At 49.6% G+C, this 27,517-nt stretch overlaps 2 protein-coding genes and 1 pseudogene across 2 annotated transcripts in view; 1 reads left to right on the top strand and 2 right to left on the bottom strand.

Moving 5' to 3' along the window:
* Nucleotides 1-234: 234 nt before the first annotated feature.
* LOC116548969 (UL16-binding protein 1-like) lies at nt 235-7,545 on the top strand. The gene is made up of 6 exons (XM_032274432.1): nt 235-373; nt 997-1,066; nt 3,428-3,530; nt 5,281-5,617; nt 5,840-6,115; nt 6,764-7,545. Exons 1-6 carry the CDS (start codon nt 235-237, stop codon nt 6,877-6,879), a joined length of 1,041 nt encoding a protein of 346 aa, XP_032130323.1. The 3' UTR covers nt 6,880-7,545.
* Nucleotides 7,546-21,583: 14,038 nt separating this feature from the next.
* LOC116548968 (UL16-binding protein 2-like) overlaps nt 21,584-27,517 on the bottom strand; it is a 222,595-nt gene continuing 216,661 nt past the window's right edge. Inside the window, 1 exon segment of the mRNA XM_032274431.1 lies at nt 21,584-21,705. Within this exon segment, the coding sequence (XP_032130322.1) occupies nt 21,596-21,705 (110 nt within the window). The 3' untranslated portion in view covers nt 21,584-21,595.
* On the bottom strand, nt 23,530-25,678 carry LOC116549779 (annotated as a pseudogene).

Below are 27,517 nucleotides of genomic sequence, written 5' to 3'. Positions count from 1 at the left end.
TAGTCAATACATAAGGCGGTGCTGGAATTTCCGGCACTGGCAGGCAGCGAAAACCTCAAGCAGCAGCGAGGGCAGGAGGCAGGGTTTTCCTTGCTGTTGCTACGGAGTTGACAGGGTGGGGCGCCTGTGGGGATTGGCTGGGCGCACCCCCCAAGGGGCGGGGCAGAACACGTGCCGGAGTGGCTGGAGTTTTGAAAGGCCTTGCCGGGCAATACAGCCAGCCTGCCAGCCGCCATGCGATCGCTCCGCTGGGCTCCGCGTCTTCCGTCCCTTGGATTCAGATCCGAAATGTCGGGATCCGCCAGCCCCGCGGTCCTTCAGTGCTACCTGCTTATCCTCCTGCTGTGCTGCCCGTCCGGGGCGGGGCGGGCAGGTGAGTTCGGATGTGGAGCCTAAGCCAGGCGGGGACCAAACCTGGGGGGCTGCGAATTGCAGCAGGTTTCAGAGGAGGGGAGGTTTCTGGAAGGAAGAGCGCGATCTCCCCGCGCCGCGGCTCAGTTAGCTCCGCGGCTCCTTCCCGCCCTGTCGGCTCCCCGCTGCTGCGTCTCCCCACCTCAGGGGCGAGGAGCCGGGCGGAGAGGAGGCGGGAAAGGACCCTCAGGAGGGTGGGGGCGCCAGAGGGCTGCAGAGGGCGAGGTGGGGCGGGGCTCCCTAGTGTGTGGGGCACGTTGGGAGGCAGATGTAAGGCTGAGTGCCCCACAGGGTCATGGGGTGAGCCTTATGGTGTGCTGAGGCGCAGGATCCGAGAAATAAAGAGACAGGATACAAAGTACAAAGAAAATGCAGCTGGGCTGGGGGTGCGGGGCACACCACCTATAAGCGGAATCAGGCGAGGCTGGCGCGCGGAGGCTGGCGCGCGGAGGCTGGCGAGGCCCCAATGTCCAGAAGCATGAATACTCATTGTGCATAGGTTAGGGGGCAGGGCAGTGAGTGAAATCATCTTTAAGGATAGTGATAGGGTCTTGAGCAATAAAACATGGGTTCCACCCGCATTAGGTCACCTAGGCCAGGAGGTGCACAGTGCACAGCAAGGGGCCCGTTCCCACGAAGGCAAGGGCCCTGTGCAGTAAGGGGTCCACCCCCATTAGGTCACCGAGGCTTGAAGGTGGGCCGTGCGCAGTGAAGTGGGTGCAGTGTGCGATACTTCTATCTATGGGAAACCACGTCTAAGAAGATTTATAGGAGGATGCTTTAAGTCACATAGCAGTGACAGAGCTGTCAAGGTTACCGCCACCTTCTGGCAGCTTCCAGTGGGTTCTATGGGTTCTATGGGAAGATGCTTTTCAAGCAGCACAGTAGCAAGAGCTGATAAAGTTCACAGTCACCAAGGTGGATTGCCTTTCTGAGGGCAGCCTTCCACAAGAACTGGAGCAAGGTCCTACAACTCCTTTATCAGGAGGAGTGGCTCTGGCCTCAAGCCTGCAATACAACGAGTATCTTTACGATACTGAACGCTGGTGGCTGGGCCATGGATTCTTGTCCTGGTATAACTGTTTTTCCCTTAAATCACGCTCTGCACTGTGTCTGCTCTAGGCATTTCTCCCATTATAAGCTGCTTATTCCTTAATTCATGCCCTGTACTGTGTCCACTCTAGGCATTCCTCCAATTATAAACTAAGATATAATTATAGGTATATATGTAGGGAAATATTCTTTAGGCACTCATATTATCAACTATTAATGATTATATATAGACGATTATATAAAGGGAGACTTCAAGCCCTATTTCTATAAACTAATATATGATTATGTAAAGGATTATATAAAAGGAAATAGCTGAGTAGTAACACTATAAAGTGAGCTATTCCTCAAGCCCTAACTGTGCCAGGGTTCTGCTTAGCTGTCATTCTTCGGTGCCTATATAGGGGGTTAGCCACACTAGTGCAGCCCAGCAGTCCCACCTGCCCTCGGGAAGAAGAAACCAGAGACCCCGCAACCTGAGCTGGGGTCGGGACACGTGTAAAAATGAGTTCCACAGGGACAAGATCACAGACACCCCCACCAGCCACAGGCCTGCTCTGCTCTCACCCGCTCTCCACATACAAATCCTCCAGCACCCCTAGGGCTCCTTCCCTTCTCCCCTGCACTTTCCTGCAGACGCTCACCTGCACCCAGGGGCTCAGCAGACACTTCCCACCCCTCCCTCACATCCACTGCCACCTCCCAGGTCACATCCTCTCACTCCCACCTCAGCCCCGCCCTGTCACCCCCATGCCTCCCTCACCACCTCCCCCACCAACTGGCACCTTCTTCCCTTTGCCCAAGGACACACCCAGCAAACACATACCTAACTCCCCACAGAACCTGTGCAGGGGAAATGGGACACACCATGTCCCCCATGATGACCCTGGGAACCCTGGCGAGTAGAGGCACCCACTTCTGCCCTTGGGTCCCAGAGCCACCTGATTCCTACTGGGGAGACGGCCTCCTAGAGAAGAGTCACTGTGCATGTTCCCGGAGCCAAGCCTGTCTGGCTGCCTTTTCCCAAGGCCAAATAATGAGAAGCAGACAAACTAGGAAAGAAGGGAATTTATTGCTGTAACCAGATAGAGGGAGAAGGCAGAGATAATTCTACCAGACCAACTGAAAGTGTTACCATTTTCTTAGTGCTTACATAGGTTGGGGTTATGTGCCTATGTGCAGTGTAGCTTTCACCTAAGTCTGCTGGGAACTAATTTTATTACACCTAGAAGGTCAGAGGCAAAAATGCTCACTAAGTCTGATTAAAAGGGCACCAGTACCTTCATCGCCTGTCTGCTGTTGTACCAGGGTGATTATTTCTATCTTATCTCCTTTACAGCTTGGTCAGGAGAGCTGCCTTAGACTCTCCAATGAACCTATTCAAACAACTGCCCCTGCTACCTTGGCTTGTCTCAGATACAGGTCCTGGCACTAGGAATGAAGACTGTCTCTATTGTTTTGGCTTGCTCCAGGTCAGGGAGAAGCCCATGCAAGGCTCCTATTGACCACATGTTTCATTTTTAGCTTTGATGTCTGGGCACCGATTTCCCTGGGTTTACTTGCTGAGTGTTAAGGCAGTGCTGTGGAAATCTGTCTGTGTAACCGGAGTGTCGTGCAGGCCTGTCTGTGTGACTGTCAGGGGGAATTGGCCTGCCACATGCAGACAGGAGTCAGCAAGGCCTTTCTAGAAAAAGAAGGCAGGAGGCACTTTGGTCTTTCAGGTTCTGTCTCTGTGTCCAGTGCTGTCCCTTTGTAGAGCAACAGCAGACAATGGCAACCTGTAAATGAAAGGGGACCAGATTTGGCCACTGTCCTTTATTTCTGTCCCTCCATGAGATTACAGTGTCCCAGTGATTGGGACCCAGTTCCCTAGAATGCCATCTCCAAGCAGTGTCCAGGTGTGAATTCAAGAGTCAGAAGCGGGTCCTACTTTCCCTGTGGCTTCTGGGTGGTATGGATGTTACAGGAGTCGGGGTCCCATGGTTCGGGGTCTACTCTCCCCTACTTTGCTGCTGAGTGGCATCTATGATCCACAGGGTCCATCAGGGATCCTCCCTGAATCCTCAAGTGTAAGCTGAGGGTTAGGGGGTACAGCCATGTGGCATCCTGGGGATCGGGGCCAACTGCTTCTGCAGCTTCTCGGTTCCCTGTGGCCCTGCTCCTGTCCATCCCAGGAGAACCACCTGCGTCTTCTCACAGCCGGGCCTACCTTCCTAATGACCTAGAGGGTGAGGAGCACACCCTGTGATGGCAGCTCTGAGGCTGTGCGGTCACTGCCCTCCTGTCGCTGGAGACCCCATCTCTGCCAGGGCTCAGGACTTCACAGGAACTGCTTTTAAATGGTGGGATTTATTTCACTGCTCCAAGTGGCAAGACCTTGCTTCTGGGCATCGGGATTCTCCAGTTAGGAACTGCCATGAACTTCACATAAAACTTTTTTTAAACACAGGGGCTTCTAGGATCTTAGAGTGTCCTGTGTCGTAGGGCTCTGGTGATAGGTGCAACCACACTCATCATGCATGGTTTGTCTGTCACCGAGATGCAGCAGCAGCAGCAGAGTTTAGCAGTAACAACAGGAGCTGTGTCGCCAGCAAGCCCCTCATATTCACAATGCAGCCCTCACAGCAAGCTCCAGGGGCCATGCATCTATGCGGGGAAGTTGGAAAAGAGGCATCACACTTGCTGTGGGGTTAATAGGTTTTTCCTCATAGGAACCTGGATTCTGTTTCTAGCAATGGATTCTGAGTCTAAGAAGTGGTGTAGTGCAGGAAATTCAACAAATTATCTCAATTTTTAAATGAAATGTCCACTTTTCATCTCCCAATTTTCCACTGCTGTGTTTGTCTTTATTTATTGTTGTTAAAGTCCTAGAGTAACCAGGTTGAGTCTCCAACTATTTTGCCTCTTGGACACCCTTGTTTTATGTCATGGGCATAGCTCCTTGTGGCTGAAGTCCTCAGTTGGCATTGTGACTTCCCTAATCATCTCCATCATGGCACCCTCCTTGCTCCTGACAGTTGACAGCCTCCACTTGAAATCTGTTATTTCAGGATTTTTCATCCCATTACTCCTGGGAGCCCATTTCAGGAACAGCATCTCCTACCCCCAACCCTGGCCTTCAGCAACAGGCACCCATGAGCTTCTTCCGATTCTGCTGTCTTCTCTCAGGCTCTTCTTTATATCCTGGGTAAACAGGAGTCCTCCAGGCTCCCCATGAGCACAGAGGATGGACAATGTTCTGGATTTTCATGCTGCGGCTACTCTGTCATGGGTGCTTCTCTGAGCCTTTTGGTTCTTTCCTCTACACCCTGGCTTAGAAGTTGTGGATTTTCAACTTCTTGCCCTCGGAACCATCCCTTTCCAAGGTTCCAGAAATGCATCCTCATTGCAGATGGGCATCATTGCCAGGAGCTTTCCCAGTGTGTTAAATCTTGGGACACATGGCAATAGTCACTTCTGTATCCAAATTGAATTTGGTCCTCACCCCACCCACTGTGCTGGAGCATCCTAGGGCAGCCCCCACACCTCCTCCCACCTCCCGCAGTCTACAAGGGCTGCTGCTAAGCCTCCTCCTTATCCAGGCCTTTTCCTGCCACAGCAGGCCTGGCACCTCCATGACAAGGTCATGTGCTGACCGACATGGGCAGAACCCAGGTGGGATATGTCTTGGGGGGCATGTGGTTTTTTGGCTGCAGGAACCTTCCCCTCTGTGTACCCAAGCAAGGGAGATGCTCTAGTCTTCAACTAGTTGGCATGACAGCCCTGGCTGGGGGACATCTTCCTCTGCCAGCCCAGCCTCTCAGAGGACTCCTCCTGTAGTCACCACATCAGGGAAGAGGGATCTTAGGTTCCACTTCCCCCACACCCACCCTCTCTTGTTTTTCTTCCATAGACACACACCATCTCTCCTATGACTTCATCATCACTCCTAAGTTCAGACCTGAACCACGGTGGTGTAAAGTTCAAGGCCAAATGGATAAAAGGGCTTTTCTTCACTATGACTGTGTTAACCATAAGGCAAAAGCCTTTGGTTCCCTGGGGAAGAAAGTCAATGTTACAAAAACCTGGGAAGAACAGACTGAAACACTAAGAGATGTGGTGGATTTCCTCAAAGAGCAACTGCCCAACATTCAAATGGAGAATGTAATACCCAGTGGTAAGTTTAAAATGGCCCAGGAGAGGAGGGAGCAGACACAGTAGTAACTTGGAGGCAGTTATTGGTTTCATAGAAAGAATCAATCAGAAGTCTGTGTCACCCAAGAGGTTGAGGAGTATGGGCAGGATGGAGCAGAGAGAGCAAGTCCAGGAGACAGTAAAGGAAGCAGGGCGGGGCTCAGGATTTGTCAAGATTAGAGCTGATCTCTTTCCAACGGGGCAGAGCCCCTCACCCTGCAGGCCCAGATGTCTTGTGAGCACAAAGCCCATGGATACTGCACAGCATTTTGGCAGTTCATCTTCAATGGACAGAGGTTTCTCCTCTTTGACTCAAACAACAGAAATTGGACAGTGTTTCATCCTGGAGCCAGACAGTTGAAAGAGAAGTGGGAGAAGAACAGTTATGTGACCATGTTCTTCCAGAGAATTTCAACGGGGGATTGTAAGATGTGGCTTGAAAAATTTTTGATATACTGGAAACAAATACTGGAGAAAACAAGTAAGTGAGAAGAGAAAAAAGACAGCTCTCTTTAGTTCAGATCTTCTCAACCTGCTGTGTGAGTGTGTGTGTGAGTGTGTGTGACTGTTGGAGTGAATGTGAGCGTGACTCCCTCATGGGGGGCCCTCCTGGGGGCGCCTGTGCTCACCCATCCTCCTCTCCCTTCTCCCTCCTGACTCCTCTTCCTCCCTGCACTTAATTCTTTTCCACCCACTGTGGATTTCTCACCAGCCTCGAATCTGTGGGTGTCATAGTGTTTCCACATTTTTAATGTTAGTGTTCCTTCCTTATAGAATCACTTTTCCTTTTCTCTCCCTGATCTATTTCTGGAAATCTATCAAAACAACCTCCAGTGCCAGCCCTGAGACCCTCCCCTTCCCCACTCTGGGGCATCACCTCCTCTTCCGCCACAGCAGGAGGGTGGGCTGTGCTGTCACCTTGCTTCCCTCAGCAGCTGTGTGAGATCCCTGAAGACAGGGAACACCCCCTCTCCCTTCCTACCCCAGGACCTGTCACAGCCGCTGCCCCCCAGCAAAGTGGGACAAAACCTCTGCCTTGCAGGATGACCTGGGGTGGCAGGAGCTGAGGAGGCATCTCCTCTAATTTGGGGTCTGGACAAGGGCTGTGAGGCTTGTGTTTTCATTTCAGCTCCACCCTCCATGACGCCAGGCACAGTCCAACCCAAATCCAGGGCCACAACCCTCAGCACCTGGAGCCTCCTCGTCTTCCTCCCCTGCTTCATCCTACTTATTATTTTTAAATAAACCCGCCAACCCCACAGCAAGTGTGATGCTTTTTTTCCAACTTCCCCACATAAATGCATGGCCCCTGGAGCTTGCTGTGAGGGCTGTATTGTGAATGTGAGGGGCTTGCTGGTTTCATCCTACCTGGCATCTGAGGAGTGACAGGTACTGTGGGAAGAATTGGGAAGGGACCAAGGAGCAGATGGGTGAGGTGGGAAAACAAGAAAGGAGAATTCCCACAGTCCCACCCCTCCCCATGGCCGGGAACTTTCCATCCTGTAATGAGACAGGTGAATGAGACCTTGTGTCACTTGTTGGTAATGATCTGGGCAGCTTTGCCCTGAGTTCTGATGGATTGTCACCTTCAGAGGCCAGAGAGAAAGGGAGGAGCCCTTATCAAGGCTCAGGGCCTGTTGAACTTGAGAGGGTTTAGCCAGTTCAGGCCTGATTCAGAGCAGGATCCTATTCAGGGTGTGTGCCTGCAGGCAGCGGGAATTTAGACTTGGGCAGTCCTCTTAATTGGGTTAGGTGCATCATGGCAACTTTACATGAGGCGTGACAAGGGAAGGGGGATTCCATCTCTGAGGCTAAGAGAAAGATCTGGGTCTAATCCTAGGAGGAGGGGGCTGGGAGACCTTGGTACACCTAATTCAAAAGGAGGGAGTGCAGGGCTGCCTTCCCACAGAAAGTGGCTTGGGTTCCAGGAATTAAGGTGGCAGGTGAAAAGTAGAGGCTGATCATGAGAAGGTTTTTAAAAAAGTCAGTCCCGTGGACCCATGGGGTTTGAATCCGGGCCCTGAGGCGGCTCCCTGACATCCTGCCTTCTGGGCATCCCAGATTCTGAGTTGGCTGATGGCTCTGCCTGGAGCAGAGTGGACTCAGACACGGGGAAACTGAGCTGCTGCTGGAGTTCCATGGGCACCACTGGGCTGGACTAGGAATGAAGAACGTGGAACAGGGACTGTCACCTTCAGAGCTACGGGTGCTGCTCCCATTGTGAGGAGAGGCTGAGGAAGAAGGGGAAGGAGGGATGTTTGCCTGCAGGCCCACCCAAGGCCAAGGGCACAGGAATACAGAACCCTCTCTTTGGACAGGCTCCCCGACCCCTTGCCATGTTTTAGGCCCTCTCATCAGATGGTAGAGTGGCCTTGAGAGAGGGAGCAGGCCCATCACTCCCAGCTTCAGTCCCGCAGGCCCCTTTCTCCACCCTTGGTCAGGTGCAGGGCCTGGGCTGACTCTGTGATGTGACAAAGGAGGAGGAGGTTGGTCCAAGATGCAGGCACCAGGGTTGGGGCTCAAGGGGAAAAACAGGTTCCTTAGTGCAGTGGAATGACTGAAGACGGATTGTCTGAAAAAAGTGATCCGGATTCTCCTCCACCTCTTAAACCAACATTTGTGTCTTTTCTGAAGTTTGAAGATGATACCAAAAAGCCCCTGTGAGCACGGGGCTCAAACTCACCCTCTGGCTGGCCACCTGCCAGATGTGTAGGGTGTATCTCTAGACCACAAGGAGCTCCAGACTTTGCAAGTTTGATGAAGGTTTCTATTTTAGTCTGTATCAACCTAGACACTTTGAACTAGCAAAAATTAAACCAAAATGCTGATGGAAAATATTGAGTCTCAAATATATTAATGACTTCTGAGTGACACATACAAATAGTAACCTCATCAATCTAGATTTCTCCACATATGTTCCAAAATATACAGATCAACAAATGGTGCAAATAAAATACCATCACCTGTACCTTCAGCAAAATGAGATAGGAAATGCCTAATCCCTCAGATCTCTGTAACAGACATTATGGAAGCCATTGGTGAACCTTGAGTCGAGCGTGAGCATGAGGTGGTGTCTTGTATGGATGTGAAACTGTTTTGGTGATTATATTGTGGTTATTAGGAGAGCGTCCTGGTTTGGAGGGAGAACACTGAAAGATGGGGCATCAGATGACATCATTAAAGGTGGAGGGCACACCAGGGTGACAGCTCACTCTGAAGTGGCAGAAAGAGAAGTTCTCTGGACTGCGCTGCAATGACTATAGTTATTTTTTTTTTCATGTTTTCATACTATTTAAAAAGCACATCAAGAAATTCAAGAAAAACTTATTTTTCAGAAACTGATGTAAAGGAGTGAATACCTCCACAAATGCAGCACAGCTCCTCCTCCCCCCACTCCTCCTCCTCCTCCTCCTCCTCCTCCTCCTCCTCCTCCTCCTCCCCCTCCCCCTCCCCCTCACCTTCCCAAGCCAGGGCCTCCAGATAGTTCCCTCTCCCCCTCTGTTCTCAGCCTCAGGCAGCTTCTTCTGCCCCCTCCTCCCCTGCAGGCAACCCCCAGACCCCTCTAGAGACTGAAGTACCTCAGGCCCAGAGTCCCTTCAACATTTTCTAAATATATGGCCTAATCCAGATGAGACTCAGATCTGTGAAGGGTTGGATTTCCATGGGCACAGGAGCTGAGAGAGGGTTCTGCTTCCATCTAGGGCTCACTTTAGGGCACAGCCACCGATGGTCGCCCAGGCCTGACTCTGCAGCTTAAGCCCCTCTCCATGCAGCTCATCCCTGTGGTCACTTCATCTACACACAACTAAGGAATCCCCAGCACATCTTCTTCATCTCAGCAGCCATGAAGGCATCTGGAACTGTGGGCAGAAGTAGGAAGGAGGTGGGGGCGTGCAATGGCCCCTGGCTGCCGGGAAGGGCTTAGCCTGGGTGAGGACTGGGCAGAGAACTTGAGTCCCACTCTGCTCCCAGCCACTCGGCTCTTTCCCCATTAAATGAGAGAGAGAGAGAGAGACACTGAGCTCCCACTCCGCACAGTCTTCGTGTGGGGAGGACCTGCATCTGGTGACCATCAGTCCCCAGGGTCCTGAAGTTGTGGGAAAGGGGAAGAGGCCTGGACCAAGCCCAGGGCCTGTCTCTGCTTCAGGACAGGGGCATGGGAGGGCAGCCACCTCTGTGACTGATCAGGGACATAGGAACCTAGGTTCTTGCCTGATGCACTAGAGCATCTGTCCAGAAGGGGCCACATGGAGGGTGGTCCAGAGGACAACAGGCATATTGGGTGGGGGTGGGCAGTTCTCAGACTTGGGAGGGGCAGAGCTTGGCAGGTCCAGGAATCTGTGTGAGAAGAGCCTCCCATGCATAGGGCTGGGGATAGGAGCCCGGGTTAGTTCTGGGAGGAGGCCACTAGGAAGGCCCTGGCAGCCCCACCCCTGAAGCTGGGTGACCTGGGTCAGTGACTGAGGAAACAGCAGGAAGGCAGAAGGAGGCTGGCAGGAGAGATGTGAGCAGGAGAGCCAGGTGACAGGAGGAGGAGCCTCTGACTCAGGCCAGCCCAGGATGGGGATAGGAATGGCCACAGGTGACTGTAATGGCTGTGATCTAGAGATCATGCATTCAGACACGGAAGTCAGCTGACATTGTGGCTGGACATTCTTGTGCTGAATATTCTTCAGCTTTCTAAGCATGGATGTCCACGTGTGGAAATTAACAAATGCTATGAACACATAGGAAATGAGCAGATCATGCCAGGAACCCTGTCTTTGCACATGCTAAGGACTCAGGGAAGGTTTCCTTTTTCAGTTATGAGCCCTGCCTTCCCTGCAGTCAGCAAAGGCCAGGCCCACTCTGATGAGAGGTAGAGCTCTGAGTCCAGGCTGTGGCCTCTGCACAAACCTGGGGCTCTTTGAAGGGGTGAAAATAAAGGAGAGAAATTAGGGAGGGAGATCCAGCAAAGATGTGACAACAGACACCCCAACAACCACACAGTCTGCTCTCACACACCCTCTACCACACAAACGCTCTAGCACCACCAGGGTTCCCTGTCCTTTACCTTCCCCCTGCACTTTGCTACAGACACTCACCTACACCCAGGGGCTCACCAGACGCTTCCCACCCCTACCCTCATGATTCACTCCCACCACCCAAGTCACATCCTTTAGTTCCCCATCTCAGCCTGGCACTTGTACCCACCCAGACCTCACTCACCTCCCCATCCATGAAGGGTCCTCACCACCTCCTCCAGCAACCAGGGGGACCCAGGACCCACTTACGAGGAATCTAGAGTCTTTTCTCAGAGCCACAGAGGATGATTCTTCTCTGTATCACCAAGTGAGCCTGACACGATTTAAGTGTTGGTTGGAGGCTGAAGGAATGACTGAATGATTCAATGAGATAGTTGGGAGAGTGAATGGGCTCAGAAGAAAAACTCCAGGTGTAAAAGGAGAGCTGCAGGGGAGGCTGGAACACCAAGAGGCCTGAAGGTGGCGGTACTGTGGCTGGAGACTTCCCAGATGGGCAGAAGTTGGAAATATGTGTGTTCCCCTGAGTGCCCACAGAGTTTTTCCAAAGAGGAGAAACTTTGTCTTACAACAGGTACAGAATCTTTTAATGAACTTGTTGATCACAGGACAGAAAACTGCTCTCTATAGCCTATTTGATTGAAACCAGAGTAAACTGAGCACAGAAAAATTCTAGCCAGAGCAATCGGGCAAGTGAAGGAAAGAAAGGGTATACAAATAGGAAAAGAAAAAGTCAAACATCTCTCTTTGCCAATGATGTGATTTCGTACATAGTGAGCCTATCAAAAGGCTCCCAGAACTGACACATGAATTGAGTAAAGTTTCAGGATACAAAACCAACGTACACCATCAGGAGCATACTTATACACCAATAACATTCTAGCTGAGAATGAAGGCAAGCGCACAATGTCATTTATAACAGCCACAAAGAAAATCTAACGCCTAGTAGTTCATCTAACCAAAGAGATGAAAGATCTTTCCAAGAAAATTACAAAACATGGCCAAAAAAAAAATCAGAGAAAACTCATATAAATGAAAAAAATAATTTATGTTCATGGGTTGGAAGAATCAATATAGCTAAAATGGCCATACTTTTAAAAGCAATTTATAGATGCAACACTATCCCTATCAAAATAGCAATGTCATTTTCCACAGAATTAGAAAACTGTAGTCTAAAAATTATTTGAAATTTTAAAAGTGCCCAAATATCCAAAACAATTATAAGAAAAAACAAACAAACAAACAAAAAAACAAATCCAGAGGCATTACATTGCCCAACTTAAAACTATAATATAAGGCTACAGTGCTCAAAACAGAATGGCACTGGTACACAAATAGACACTTATATCAGTGAAACAAAATAGAGAGCTCAGACAGAAACCTTCACACCTGCAGCCATGTAACCTTCAACAAAATTAACAAAAATAAACAATGGAGAAAGACTCCATATTTAATAAATGGTGCTGGGATACCTGGCTAGCCATGTGCAGAAGAATGAAACTGAACCGCTGCCTTTCATGATTTATGTAAAATAAATTGACATGAGTTAAAGATTTAAATGTAAGTCCTAAAACCATAAAAATCCTGGAAGAAAACCTAGGAAATACCATTCTGGACATAGGGCTTGGCAAGGAATTTGTGATGAAGACGCCAAAACCAATGGCAACCAAAACCAAAAATTGATAAATGGGACCTCATTAAACTTTTGCTGTGCTGAGCCTCTGCACAGCAAAAGAAACTAGCAACACAGTAAACATCATATAAAATGGGAGAAATATCTACAAACTGTGCATCTGACAAATGTCTAATATCCAGAATCTACAAGGAACTTAAACAATTCAACAAGCAAAAACAAAAAACCCAATTAAAAAAATAAGCAAACAATGTGAACACTTTTCAATAGAAGACCAGCAAGTGGCCAAGGAGCACGAAAAAATGCTCAGTTATCATCAGAGAAATGCAGATCAAAACCACAGTGAGCTACTATCCATACCAGTCAAAATGGAAGTTCTTAAATAGTCAGAAAACCACAGATTTTGGTGATGCTGAGGAGAAAAGGGAACACTTAGGCAATTTTGCTGGGAAAGAAAACTAGTTCAGCCACTATAGAAACTAGTTTGGAGATTTCTCAAAGAACTTACAATAGAACTACCATTTGACTCAGCAATTCCATGTCCACCAGTTCTCTCAGTACTGGGTTCTGTTCTTTCCAGGCCTTTGTGCTATTCATTTTCTTCCCCAGGGGACCAATGGGTGTGACTGTCTTGTTGCCACCGTCATTGTGAAGAAAAGCCTTTTTTTTTTTTTTTTTGAGACGGAGTTTCGCTCTTGTTACCCAGGCTGGAGTGCAATGGCGCGATCTCGGCTCACCGCAACCTCCGCCTCCTGGGTTCAGGCAATTCTCCTGCCTCAGCCTCCTGAGTAGCTGGGATTACAGGCACGTGCCACCATGCCCAGCTAATTTTTTGTATTTTTAGTAGAGACGGGGTTTCACCATGTTGACCAGGATGGTCTCGATCTCTTGACCTCGTGATCCACCCGCCTCGGCCTCCCAAAGTGCTGGGATTACAGGCTTGAGCCACCGCGCCCGGCAAGAAAAGCCTTTTTATCCTTCTGGCCTTCAACCACACACCACCATGGTCCAGGTCTGAACTTAGGGATGATGATGATGATAGCAAAGAGAATGGGGAGCTGGGGAGGGATAACATGGGAGAAACGCCAGATATAGGTGATGGAGATTAAGGCAGCAAACCACATTGCCATCTATGGAAGAATCCTGCATGTTCTTCACATGTACCCCAGAATCTAAGACACAATAAAACATATTTAAAAAAAAAAAGGAAAAAAATACACGTGAATGTAAAAATGGAAACCACAGACAGTGGAGATCAGTAGGCAGGGCCATGGGGAGGGGCATGTGGGCTGAAGAACCACCTACTGGGTACCATGTTTACGTCTGGGATCATTGGGACCCCAAGCCTCAACATCCCAAAACTGACTCATGTACCAAACCCACATGTATATTCTTTAATTTATAATAACAGTTGAAATTGCAAATGAATAAATATGCTGGTGAAGATGTGGAGAAATAGGAACACTTTTACACTGTTGAGTGTAAATTAGTTCAACCGTTGTGGAAGACAGTGTGGCAATTCCTCAAGGTTCTATAGCCAGTAATACCATTTGACCCAGCAATCGCGTTACTGGGTATAAGCCCAAAGAATTTTAAATCATTCTACTATAAAAGCACACGCACTGGTATGTTCATTGCAGCACTATTCACAATAGCAAAGACTTGGAACCAACTCAAACGCCCATCAATGATAGACTGGATAAAAAAAAATATGGCACATATACACATTAACTATTATGCAGCCATAAAAAAAATGAGTTCATGTCCTTTGCAGGAACATGGATGAAGCTGAAAAACCATCATTCTCAGCAAACTAACACAGGAACAGAAAACCAAACACTGAATGCCCTCACTCTTAAGTGGGAGTTGAACAGTGAGAAAACATTGACATAGTGAGGGGAACATCACACACTGGGGCCTGTCGGGGACTAGGGGACAAGATGGGGAGAGCATTAGGACAAATACCTAATGCATGTGGGGCTTAAAACCTAGATGACGGATTGATAGGTGCAGTAAACCACCATGGCACATGTATACCTATGGAACAAACCTGCAAGTTCTGTACATGTATCCCAGAAGTTAAATTAAAAAATAAAATAAAAATAAATAAATAAAATGACATGAAGCCAAAAAAAAAAAAAAAAGCTGGTTTATCTGACAGAGTCAAGAGAGAACTCTGCACTATGAACTCTAATCCTGCCCTAAAATAGTAAACTCTAGTCATTTAAAATAATTGTAAGTTATATGATGATAATTTTATAAAAATTACACATGATTGTAGTAAAACCCTAACATTAAACCATGCATAATGGGATTTCAGGTTATTTCCACCTTGTTCTTCATATCCTTCTTTTTTGTCCCTTTTTTTTTTTTTTTAAGATGGGGTTTCACCACGTTGGTCAGGCTGGTCTTGAACTCCCGACCTCAGGTAATCCGCCCGCCTTGGCCTCCAAAGTGCTTGGATTACAGGCGTGAGCCACCACACCTGGCCTTGTCCCGTTTTCAAGTAACATTTTTTGTTTATCCTCCGGAAGTCATTGCTTCTAGGCTGAGGCAGGTTGATGATGAGATAAAGAGATCAAGATCATCCTGGCCAACATAGTGAAACCCCATCTCAACTAAAAATACCAAATTATCTGGGTGTGGCAGCACCCACCTGTAGTCTCAACTACTTGGGAGGATGAGGCAGAAGAACTGCCTGAACCTGTGAGGTGGAGTTGCAGTGAGCCAAGATTGCATCACTGCACTTCAGTCTGGCGACAGAGCAAGCTCTGTCTCCAAAAAAGAAAAAAAAAGTGACAATATGTCGTTCCCTTCTGCACCACCCTCTCCTTTTCCACTGTCCACCTCAGCCCTTGCTCTGGCCTGGGACTGTGGCTTCCTTGGCACTGAAGGCACAAGAGATGCATTCAGCCTTCAGAGAGGAGGATTCAGGGCAGGTGGTGGGGGTGGTCTGGGCATTGCAGGGGAACCTTGCAGTGCCCGATCTCTATTGCCGACAGCTGCATTTCTCCACCAGGTTAGCCACAGTCAAGGCAAATTTGCCCCTTTCCTGATTGGTTTATTTCTCACTCTTCCCAACTCCTACTTGCAAATTCATTTTCTTCCACCTAACATTTCTTTCTACTTCTTGTCTTCACAATATATCCTGATTTACTGTGCCCAGGAAACACTGGTCTCACCATGTCCTGAGTTACCATCTAAAGTGTAGTGAACAAATGGACAAGAAAGAGGCCCCTGCCGCAATCACTGCCTCTCATTTATTCACTCACAGTGTTCGTACAGCCTCAGCACCAACAGTGAGCTGTGCTGTGGATGCTTCTCTGAGGAAAACAGACAAAATCCTTGCTCCAGTGGCGACAGCAGGTGAACGTAATGAGCAGGTGCATTGCATCGAAGTAAAAGATGATTCAGGGAGCAGGGAGCAAGGTGATGGGGGGGGGAAGAGTGGGAGGGGAGTCCCTAGGTCCTCAGTAGCCTGAACAGGAAGATTTTCCAAGAAGGTAACATGTAAGGCCAGGCATGGCGGCTCATGCCTTTAATCCCAGCACTTCGGGAGGCTGAGGCAGGTTGATGATGAGATAAAGAGATCAAGATCATCTTGGCCAACATAGTGAAACCCCATCTCAACTAAAAATACCAAATTATCTGGGTGTGGCAGCACCCACCTGTAGTCTCAACTACTTGGGAGGATGAGGCAGAAGAACTGCCTGAACCTGTGAGGCGGAGTTGCAGTGAGCCAAGATTGCATCACTGCACTTCAGTCTGGCGACAGAGCAAGCTCTGTCTCCAAAAAAGAAAAAAAAAGTGACAATATGTCGTCAGTCCTGGCTTCACCGAGGTGAGCATTCTCGCAGGAGGCAGAGCCTGCAAAATGGTCTGGAGTGGTCCAGGGAAAATCCAGAAGGTGCCTTCGTAACATTTTCAAGATAACAGTAAAACAAAAGAAATACCCAAGAATGTATTTATTAAGCAGTTAGGACCAAACAATAAATATTTATAACCTAGCAATTTAATCACCATTTAAGAAAATATTTCACATTAATTGAAAAAGTAATATGTTCATTTCATTGTTAAATAAGCACAAGTGTTTACTAACAGACATGTGGTACCTACTGGGCACTGAACAATTTCTCAAACCTTGGAAGCAGATTGGATACAGCCACCATCATTTCCTATCTCATACCTATGTTTTCAGGGTTCTCACTTTTTTATCACAGCAATTATTGAAAGTACAGATGGCAAAAATGGCCTGCCATCTAAAGCAATGGTGCATAGCCTAATGTTCAAACTATCAAATACTTTAGAGTACTTCCTGTGGTGTCCAGCAGATGGCACTGCGAAACTTTGAAATATTTCAATCAGCCCAAAGGGTTTGCTCACAGTGAGTTTGTGCCCTGAGCTCCTTGGCACACAACTTGTGACATTATGGTGGATAAGGGATCTATAAAGAGTTTATTTTGGGGGTTGGGGCAGTTCCTCCCACCCTGCAGATCAAGATTCCCTGAGGGCAAAGAGCAGAGGGGTGCGCTCTGGTGACCCAGTGCTTCTACCCCAAGGGAGAGGTTTCTCACAGGATGCTGCTTCATCCCAGAACCAAGGGGACCAGGAAGGAAGGTCAGAGTGAGGAGCTGTCTGAGTGTTTCAGATCACACAGGACATCCTGCTTGATGGCTTCAGAAATCCTTCATGAGCTGGGAGACAGCCCCTGAGGTGACAGGTGAGTGGGCAGAATGGGAGAGACACGACAACTCTCGAGATAACAAGCAGTTTCTCCCATGTGTTTACGTAGGTCTGTGTGTGCACGTGCTTGTGTGTGTGTGTCTGTGTCTGTATTTGTGCATGCACTTGTGTATATGTGTGTTCGTGTGTCTGTGTATGCATGTGTGTGTTTGCCTGTGTAGTGTAAATGTCTGTGTGAAATTGTGTGGATGTCTGTGTGTGTGTGTGTGTGTGTGTGAGTGTCTGCGTATGTGTCTGTGTATGTGGTAGTGTATACTGTATGTAAACATATGAATGGTGAATTGATTTCATGGTTGATTTGCTGTGGTTGGAGACAGGTACTCCAGGGGGGTTGCTGCCCACCCCTCCTTCACTATCTTCCCTCCTGACATTCCCTCCTCCCTGTGGAAATAGTCTACCCCAGTACGTGAGAGTTCATTACTGCAGACTTCTCACAGCTCCCAAAAATTCTGATATTTGCACCCCCAGGCCTCCTCCTCATGCTTGTCCCTCTGCTGGGTGTCCTGTCTTCTCCTCCCACCTGGCCATGCTATATTCTTCCTATTCCTACAAGAACAGTCTGAAATGCCACCTCCTGAGAAGCCTCCATGCAACTTCCCAGACAGAATGGGTCACCACCTCTTCTGCCCTTTGATAGTCCAACCACCTTGAGGACATCACATCAACAGCAGCAGCCACATAGGTGTTTGTTTCTGTCCCTGGATTCTGAGAGCCTTGAGGACCACATGTGTTACTCACCTGTAAACTTAGCACCTAGCACAGTGGCTGCCATGTGAGAGGGTTTAAGACACATGGGAGTAATCCAATCATCAGACTACCCCAGGGCTGCTAGAACTCAGAAAGGGATCCCCATCATTTGGGGGATTGGACAAAGGGCTTCATTTCTGTTCTTTCCAGCACCAACCTCCATGGCTCCACCCATGCCTTCTCCTTCCTCCATTAAGATTGGCCGGTCAGGACAGGGGCAGGGGCAGGAGCAGCTACACCTGGTCTTCTCCACCATCCATGGTGGGGTGCATCCTTGGTGGGAACTGGTGAGCATGACACCCCTTGGGCCTAGGGCACCTGGAGCCTCCACAGCCCCACAGAGACCAGGAGGAGCTGTTGAGCCACTTGCAGAGACAGCCAGGGAGTGCTTCACAGCTGCATGGGGCTCTGGAGAAGCCAGGAGTCCACAACCTTCTTTTGTGGAGCATTAGATGTTTAGGCAGGATCATGTCTACAGAACAGGCTGTCACTTTGGCTTTTCAATGCTTTCACCTCCTTGCCTCTCCAGCTTAGAGGGGTGCTTACTTGTTTTTATGGATTATTGTGTCAACCAAAATGAGAGGTCAGAATCACCCTAAAGATTTGAAACTTCTTCAAGATTTGACAAATGCACAACATTTTAAAGCTACTTCTGTTTTTAGGAAACTGTGTCTGAAGAAAACATTTTATTGTATAGCATTGTCCAAATTACTGATACAGAATTTTTAATATCTAGATAATGTCATATAACCATGTGAAAAGTAAAAACGAAAAAGCAATAACTTTTTGGGCCAATGCGGAGGATCACTTGAGGCTGGGACTTGGAGATGAGCCCTGGCAACATGATGACACCCTGTCTCTACAGAAAATTTTTAAGTAGACCAAGTGTAGTAGCTTGTGCCTGTAGCCCCAGCTCCTCAGGAGGCTGAGGTGGGAGGATCACTTGAGCCTGGGAGTTTAAGTTTGCAGTGAGTCATGTGGTGCCACTGCACTCCAGCCTGGGCGACAGAGTGAGAGCCTGTCTCAAAGAAAACAACAACAAACAACAGCAACAGCAACAACAGCAGAAATAACAACAAAAAACCCAATAAGCTAAATTGACAGAAGAATTGTGGGACCCAAATGACCAAATAATTCTATTTTTCACTTTTGATGAATTAAAGGGTTTGCTGAGTGTCAGTATTCTCAGAAGTTTCCATCTCAAGAAATCTAATTTCCTCTGGTGAATCCACTGCTAAGTCCAGGTCCTCTGAGGGGCAGGTGACTCCATGGGATTCACATGAGGGATTTCATTGGTGGAAACCCCGGGAGAACCGTTCAGCAGGACGCAGTTCTGATGTCAAGTGCAGGAGGGAGGGACAGGATGAGGGGCAGGTGATCCTACACTACAGTGAATGGTGCTGGGACCACTGGATGCTGCATGCAGAAGAATGAGGGGGGCCCTTCCTTCCAGCACACACAGAAACGAGCTCTAGATGAATGGCAGGTGTCCACCTAACACATGAGACTGTAAGTTTCAGAAGAAAATAGAGCAGTAAATTTTTGTGATCCTGGATTTGGCAAAGGCTTCTTAAGTACTGTATGTAAATAGCCAAATGGCAAAACAATAAATAGTTTAATTTCATTTCATGCAAATGTAAAATATCTGTATTTCAAAAAGGACTCCATTTAGAAGGTAAAAACACTTTTAAAATGGAGAAAATGTTTGAAAATCATATATCTGGTAAGGGATTGGTATCTGAATATATAAAGAGCACTTGCAACTCAACATTAGACAGCAAAATAACCCAATTTAAATATATGCAAAGAATTTGAATAGATATTTCTCCAAAGTGTGACATGTATAATAAAGGGTGGTAGTAAAAGAAGAGAAAATTTTGGGCAGCAGTTTCAGGTGAGCAGCAAAAGGAATCTGTTGAAATATCTGCAGAGGCTCCAGCCTGATAAGACCCTAAAAGACAGAGTGTGGACCAAGCTGGCTAACAATGAGCGGACCCAACAAGGTCCGGGATTTGACCTTGGTTTCCTCTAGGACCTCATTATACGCTTATTAACATACGAAACACACATCCAACAGAGTTCTTGCAAATTCTGAGAACACCCATATTTGGTGTAAAAATAGGGGGCATCACAGTTTTGAGAAATCTCCACCTTCTTCCAGGAATTTTCATGACTATTTCAACTCTTGGCTGAAGAAACCCAGAAAGTCGGCAGCTCCAAGCCCCCGTCCACCTGCCTCTCTCTAGAGCTCCCCTGCACTCCCTTTACTTCAGTGTGCACTTTTCCTTTTGCAATAAATCTCCCTCCTTTCTCTATTTTCCTGCTGGTCCTTGAATTCATTTCCCCGGGCGGTGTCAAGGACCCAACACCGGCTGGGGTCAGGGTCTCACCAGCGTTTGGGGACCTCCCCTTGCCCACTGGCATCAGAAGAGGAATGCAAACTGCAGTGAGCCCAGGAGAAGGTGCTCAGTGTCCACAGCCCTCAGGGAAGTGCCAATCGCACCTGCAAGGAGATGCCTCACCCCGCTGGGATGGCTGACCCCAAACATAGAGAGGGTGGAGGGGATGGGGCCCGCGTTCCTCACAAGACTGAGAGCAGGAGACAGAGTCGGTGGAGTGTGGGGGCTGTGCGCCTGTCACTCTCTCCTCATTTTCGTGGCAGGGGTTTCTCATTGTTCTCTGGCCCTACCTGCTTCTTTCCTCTCCCTTTCTTTCGCCCTCACTCCGATCCTTCTTTTCCAACCATCCTAAGGTTTTCTCGTCCTCACGACGTCCATGCTCCTGGCCCCCAGCCCAGCGGAGAAACCAGGAGCCCTGGACCGCGAGCGTTGGGGTTGGGGAGGCGACACCGGGAAGCCCCTGCGGGACCCTGGAAACTCAGGACCTAGTGCGTCCCGGGCGCCCTCCCGCAGCAGCCCCAGGGCAAGGAGGATGGGGGGTCCTCTGGGGGCCACACTGTCGGAGCCGCACGGATCCGAGCGGGACGGTGACGTCTCCACACTGAGCCGGAGGCAAAGTCCCCGCGAGGATGAAGGAGGAACCTCGTGCCCCTCACCACACCAGGCCCCGTATTTCATAGATCTTCTTGATACGGGAACCATGTTTCCTCTGCCACGACCGCCGAGTCCTTTCAGGTCTTCCAAAGGCCGTTTTGCTCGAAGGCGCAGGGGCATCTGCTGGCAGCGGGGCACTCCTCCGGGGTCTTCACCGGGCAGAACCTGGGTCGGGAGCTCGAGTGCAGCGGGCGCCCTGGAGGAGCGCGCAGAGCCGGGAGAGACGCGGCTGGGTGGAAACTGAAACCCCCAGGTGCGAACTTTCCCCGAAAGTCAACTGCGGTTGAAATCAGCAACCACCTGTAATATCCCCTCTAAGACAACACCGTTAGGTAAATATCTAGAACCAGTGCCTCGTCACTGCAGCAGCCCTGCGCACGCTGCCTGTGTTCCGCGTCCCCGGATCCTGGCGGCCCACAACAGATCAGACATCCTACCCGGTGACCATCCCCAGGGACCCGGGCCCCACTGTTCCTTACTACTTCGCCTCCATATAGTCACCTGTTTTAGGATCGAAACCATGAAAAGTCGTGTGTGAAAGGCTCCCCTGCTCCTGCCTGCGTCCACTCTGATTGGCCACACGCCCCGGGACAAAGCTTTACTGGATTCTTCTCACCTTTCCAGGGAGCCTTTATGCCATTTCAAATGCATACGAATACATATTCTGACTTCAGACTTGGATATTTTTGACTCTTGATGAGCCCTGACACCCTGTCCTTCAGGAAGCCTGTTCCAGTTCCCCCTTCCTCTACAGTGGACTCTCCTCAGATGCCAGGTAGAATGAAGCAGAGGAGGATGATGAGGAGGCTCCAGGGACTGAGGGTGGTGGCCGTGGCTTTGGGTTGGGCAGTGCCTGGGGCCATGATGGGTGGTGCTGAAATGGAAACACAAGAGTGACAGCCCTTGTCCAGGCCCCAAATCTTAGGGGACCCCTCCTCAGGTCATCCCGCCACCCCAGGTCATCCTGCAAGGCAGAGATTGTGTCCCCCTCTGCTGTTGGGCAGGCACTGTGACAGGTCCTGCGTCAGGAAGGAAGAGGGGGTGCTCCCTGTCCTCAGGGAGCTCACACAGCTGCTGAGGGGAGCAAGGTGACAGCACAGCCCATTCTCCTGCTGTGTTGGAAGAGGAGGTGATGCCCCAGGGTGGGGGAGGGAAGGGTGTCAGGGCTGGCATTGGAGGTGGTTTTGATTGATTTCCAGATACAGACCAAGAAAGAGGAAAGAAAAGGAAAAGTGGTCCTAGCAGGAGGGAACGCTAAGGAAAAAGGTGGAAACAGTGATGGCCACAGATTGGAGGCTGGTGAGAAATCCACAGTGAGGGGAGGAGAAGCAAGCGCAGTGAGGAAGAGGAGTCAGGAGGGAGAAGGGAGAGGAGGATGGGAGAGCAGAGGCACACCTGTACCCCCAGGAGGATCCCCCACAAGGGGGTCACATTCAGACTCATTCAAACGCTCACACACAATCACACACACTCTCCACCGGCAAATCTACAAGTGTCCATGGAGTTCCAAACTTTCCCACTTTTTCTGTCTTCCTCTGAGCCCTCCAAACTGTTCCAGCCTCTGCCTCTTACCCAGTTCCAAAGTCAATTCCACATTTTCGGGTATCTTTACAGCAGCGCCCCAGTCCCAGTACCAATATACTGTATTAGTTAGTTTTCTCTCTGCTGATAAAGACATACCCGAGACTGGATACTTTATAAAGAAAACGAGGTTGAATGGACTCACAGTTCTACATGACTGGGGAGGCCTCACAATCATCGTGGAAGATGAAAGACACATCCTACATGGCAGCAGGCAAGACAGAATGAAAATCAAGTGACGGGGATTTCCCCTTATACAACCATCAGATCTCGTGAGACTGATTCACTACCAGGAAAACAGTATGAGGAAAACTGCCCACATGATTCAATTATCTCCAACTGGTCTCCTCCCACAACATGTGAGAATCATGGGAGCTACAATTCAAGATGAGATTTGAGTGGGGACACAGCCAAACCATGTCACCTTCCAAAGACTCCCCTTTTCTCTTGGTGAAACCAAAGCCACCACTGAGGCCTAGGGAGCCCTGCACAGCTGTCCTTGACTCTGTCCTTGCTTGTTCATTTCTTACCCCTGGCCTCTTTGTTGGTTCTCAGGGACTGGAGATGTTCTTCTGCCTCAGGGCCTTTGCATTACCCTCCCCCGAGCCCGGACTGTTCTTCCCTCAGAGGTCTACCCAGCTCATTCCCGCCCTGGTTCCTAAGTGACACACCCTTCCACACTTGCTGCCACCACCCTCCCACTTTGGAATCTGTTTATTATTTTCTTTGTTTAATTTTAAATTTTGATATAATTGATGTAACATAAACTTTCCATCTTAACCACATATATATCTCTATCTATCTTTCTATCTATGGGGATCGCTTTACCCCAAGGTTGATCATTACTCAGGAGTATTTTTACAGTTCTCCTTCACTCCTTCCCCAGCTGCCTCCTGGTTAGAGGTGCTAAGAAGAATTCAGATGGCCCAAAAATACTGGAGGAAGTACAAATGGTGAAGGCCATACACATTTTAGCTCGTATTTGGCATGTTTTGGCCTTTACTCTGTGTGTGGCAAGGAGAGAGAGATGTGAAATTAAAATTGCAGATAAATACAAGGAATAACTGAAATGAAAGATACTAATTTTCTTTCCCTTGGTTGACTCGACCAGGCTGTCTTTTCCATTTCTGACTGACAGAGACCAAACAGGTTGGCTTTATTCCACTGTTCTCTAATGGTTGGAGACCGCTTTCCAATACTGGCTAAATAACCTCCATCTTAAACACTCCCTCTGGGAAAGAATGACTTTGAAGCCAACAATTAAGGAGAAGAGAAGAGGAAGCAGGAGAAAGGGTTAAAGTGTGGTACAGAAGCTTCCATCTGCAGGAGGCACACACCACCAAAGCAACTATAGAATACATGGATGGCAAAGGGCTGGAGTCCAGGCAGTGCTGTCTGAGAAGACTTACCAAACTCAGAACCAGATTTCACCCAGAGAGGCATTCCAGTCCTCCACATCATTGAGAAATGGCCAAATCCAGTGTGGCTAGAGGGAGACCACATATACCACATTGTCTCACAGAAGCTTTCCAGCAGAGAGAGACCAACTGGATGATCTGCAGACCATCCTTGGCCAGAGCCCTACACCAAGGAAAGCTGGGCAAGTCCATGATGTCTGATCAGAGCTGGGTCCAGGGTTCAGGTCTTGAACATCAGGTAGTCCCCGAATGCAGTACCTGGCTGGTTTCTGTTTGTTACCAATCCTTGGGTTAACACCAACCACGCTCTCTCACCCTTCCACAGCTCAGCCACAGCAAAGGTGGTTGCTGTGCCTCCAGCCTCCTGCCCAGTGGAACAGACTAGGGCCTCTGACGATGCTCTCCAAACACCAGGTGCCCGGTGCTGGCCCTGGGCCAAATTCAATGCTCACAGTAAATGAGACACCAAACTCTGGCTTGGTAGTAGCCATGTTCAGGGAAGTAGCTGTTGCCAGCATTGATGTAGGTAGTGTTCAACTGCAATGTCTGCAGGGCACCCATCCCTTCTGAAGAGCTGGCATAGAAGGCCACAGGGGAGTCTGCCTGCCAGAGCTCTGTGTTCAAGGCACCTGGCACTGACCCTTTGATGTGTGTGTCTGCCAGAGGCTCGGCTTCCTTCCAGTCTCTCTTCCAGGGAACTTCTGGGCCTTTCTGCTGCTGCTTCCCTTTCCTGCTGGGCATGGCTTGCAGCTTTCCCAGATTTAGGCTGATGTTGCTGCCACTAGCCTTTGGAAGTTCCAAGCTGGTGCTGCCAAGCTGCACTTGGTGGTGGACTGTGGAGGCCCCAAGGAAGGCAAGGGAGGGCTTGAGGGAGGTGGCTGGGCAGCCGTGCAGCACCGCCCAAGGCAGATCTCAGGAACTGGAGCTCCTAGGCCAGCTCGGCCAGGGCTTCACATGGCCTCTTCTGGGCTTGAGTGGTCACTGGCTCCAGGTGCTCTGCCTGCCATGGGGGCTCCATGTCACCATACGCCTATGGCCTGCTCCAAGGCTGCCACCTGGGTGGCCAGCATATCACAGTGGAGCACCTGCTCCCGCAGGGCCAGGCAGATCTGCTCACAGGCAGGAGCAGCTGGTCGTGCACCTCCTCCAACCTCTCCTTCATCACCTCCTCCCCAGAGAGGGAGGCCAGCAGGCCTCCAGCAGGGCAGCCAAGGAGCTGCACAGCTGGCACCGGGTTCCAGGCTCCCCTGGGTCTCCTCCAGGGTGCGTGGTGTCCCTGTGACTCTCTGGGATGACCTCCAAGTCAAAGTAGAGCTTCTGGCAGTTGCACTCCTTGACATACTCGATGAGGTCAGTGTGGTCACCCGCAGGTGCTGCAGGGTGAGGCTGAGCTCCAGGAGCTGCTACCTCATTGTCACCTTGTTTGCCTCCATAATCACAGACTTCATCAGGACCATGCACAGCTCACGGAGCACCCTGTGGTTCACCTCCATCTCCGGCTCCACTTTGCTAATCTGATAGAAGGTCTCGTCCAATGTGGAGTACAGCTGCTTCATCTCATCCACGTGCCAGGTCAGGGTAGCCCTCATATCTCTGAGGGGTGTTTTGCAATTCCTCCTCCCTGCAGGCTGAGGCCACATGCAGCACCCAGAGGTTTCTCTGCAGTTGGCCCAGCCTCGCCTGCAGGCTCTCTAGTTCAAGCCTTGCTCCAGCCCCTGCCGCTGCCACCACGAGGCTGCCATTGGTCCCTGGGGCCTCCTGGGGCTTGTTTGGCCTCTTCACTTTGGTGTCTACATTGGTCTGGACCTCAGAGAGGGGGTGGTACAGGGCACAGCGTTGAGCATGCGGTCAGTCCTCCAGCTCCTTTCGCAGCTGCCCTCTCTCTGAGCATTTTACTGGACCGTGGCCTGCAATTTAGCAACAAGCTCCTGGAAGTCAGCCCTGGCCACAGCACTATCCTGGAACATCATGATGGCCTGGCCCTTGGCCTCCATATCGAGAATCAGATTTATTACGGCCTGGGAAAAGGCAATCCTGAACCTTCTTAACCTGAACTTTTTCTTCCTAAAGCAATGACCACTTTAAAACAGATAGCGTTAGCTTTTAATTGCTATTGTAAGAAATTACCAAAAATATAGTGGCTTAAAATAACATAGGCTGGGTACAGTGGCTCATGTCTGTAATCCTAGCACTTTGGGAGGCAGAGGCGAGTGGATCATGAGGTCAGGGGATCGAGACCATCCTGGCTAACACTGAAACCCTACCTCTACTAAAACACAAAAAGTTAACTGGGTGTGGTGGCACGTGCCTGTAGTCCCAGCTATTTAGGAGGCTGTTGGTGGGAAAATCTCTTGAACCCGGGAGGGGGAGGTTGCTGTGAGCTGAGATCATGATGCTGCACTCCAGCTGGGCCGCTGGGTGAGACTCCATCTCAAAAAAAAAAAAAAAAACCCTTCAAATATGATCTCTTACCACTCTTACTCTCTTATGGCCTCTTACCACGGCACTCCAGCCTAGGCTACAAAGCAAGACTCCGTCTCAAAAACAGAACAAAACAAAGCAAAAACCACATTGATTCTTTTATGATTCTGGAGCTCAGAAGTCCAAATATTCTCACGGGGTTAACATCACTGTGATGACAGGGCTGTGTTCCTTCGGGAGGCTCTTGGGGAAAACCTGTCTCCTCCTTGCCTTTTCCAGCTGCTCGAGCTGCCCACATCCGTGGCTCAGAGCTCCATTTCCTCGTTTTCTAAGGCAGCTTCACCAGGCTGAGTCCTCATGGTGCCTTCCCTGCTACCCTTCCCTGGCCGGTTCTCCCCAGGCAGCTGACTGGCAACCTCAACTCCATCAGCAACCTTCACTGCCCACCCAACACAGAGGCTCCAGGAACTGCATCTGGCATGGGGGGTTAGAGACAGAATTATTCTGCACAGCACACATACCATGTAATTTACGTATCTACCCATTTAAAATTTCTATCTCTTATTAGAATGCCATTTCCATGAAGACACAAAGCTCATACAAGGCACAGAAAACAGACACCTTGGGGGTGAAGGGGCTCAGATGGGCCCCCTGACTCAGAAAACAAGGGGGGGTGTCAGGGCAGCCTCTTTGGGTCTTCAGCCTCCACAGCCGGTGTCTCCCAGGCAGGTTCCAGCCTCAGCAGCAGCAAAAGAGATGTGGTGGGCAGCATCAGGCATTGGCGATATTCCTGACACGGTTCAGTAGGAAAGAAACTCCCTAAACTGAGCTCACCTCAAGGAAGCTGGAGACACATGCCACCTCATCCAATGGGTACATGAAATACAAAAGTAAATTCATTTGCAGGTTGTGCAGGATGCAACTGGCCCACTTCTATGCCTGGGTCCCTTGCCCGGACCTGCTCTGACTTGCCAGGGTGGGGCGCTCATTGGTCTCCAGGCTTCACCCACTTTTCTGGCTGCACCCAGTTTCCATCTCCAACTCACACCCAAGACTGCTTCTTCTTTTGCTGTTATTTTCTCAGCCCAGCAGAAATTCTAATATTCGCCAGACTCTGCCCTGCTCAGGCTGCCACAGAAGGAGCCTCCGAGGAAAATCTTGGCCCAAGGAGCAGATCTCCCACATGGATTTCCAGCACCCTATGTTTTCTGGGAATTCCTGAATTTCTGTGGCCATCGTCACAGGGGCTCTGCCACGCAGTTCCCC

The sequence above is a fragment of the Sapajus apella genome, unplaced genomic scaffold (genome assembly GCF_009761245.1).
Source record: "Sapajus apella isolate SASKATOON/1434 unplaced genomic scaffold, GSC_monkey_1.0 scaffold6, whole genome shotgun sequence".
NCBI classification, from domain to species: domain Eukaryota; kingdom Metazoa; phylum Chordata; class Mammalia; order Primates; family Cebidae; genus Sapajus; species Sapajus apella.
The sequence above is the reverse complement of the archived record's forward strand: the minus strand, read 5'-3'. Positions and strand labels throughout refer to the sequence as shown.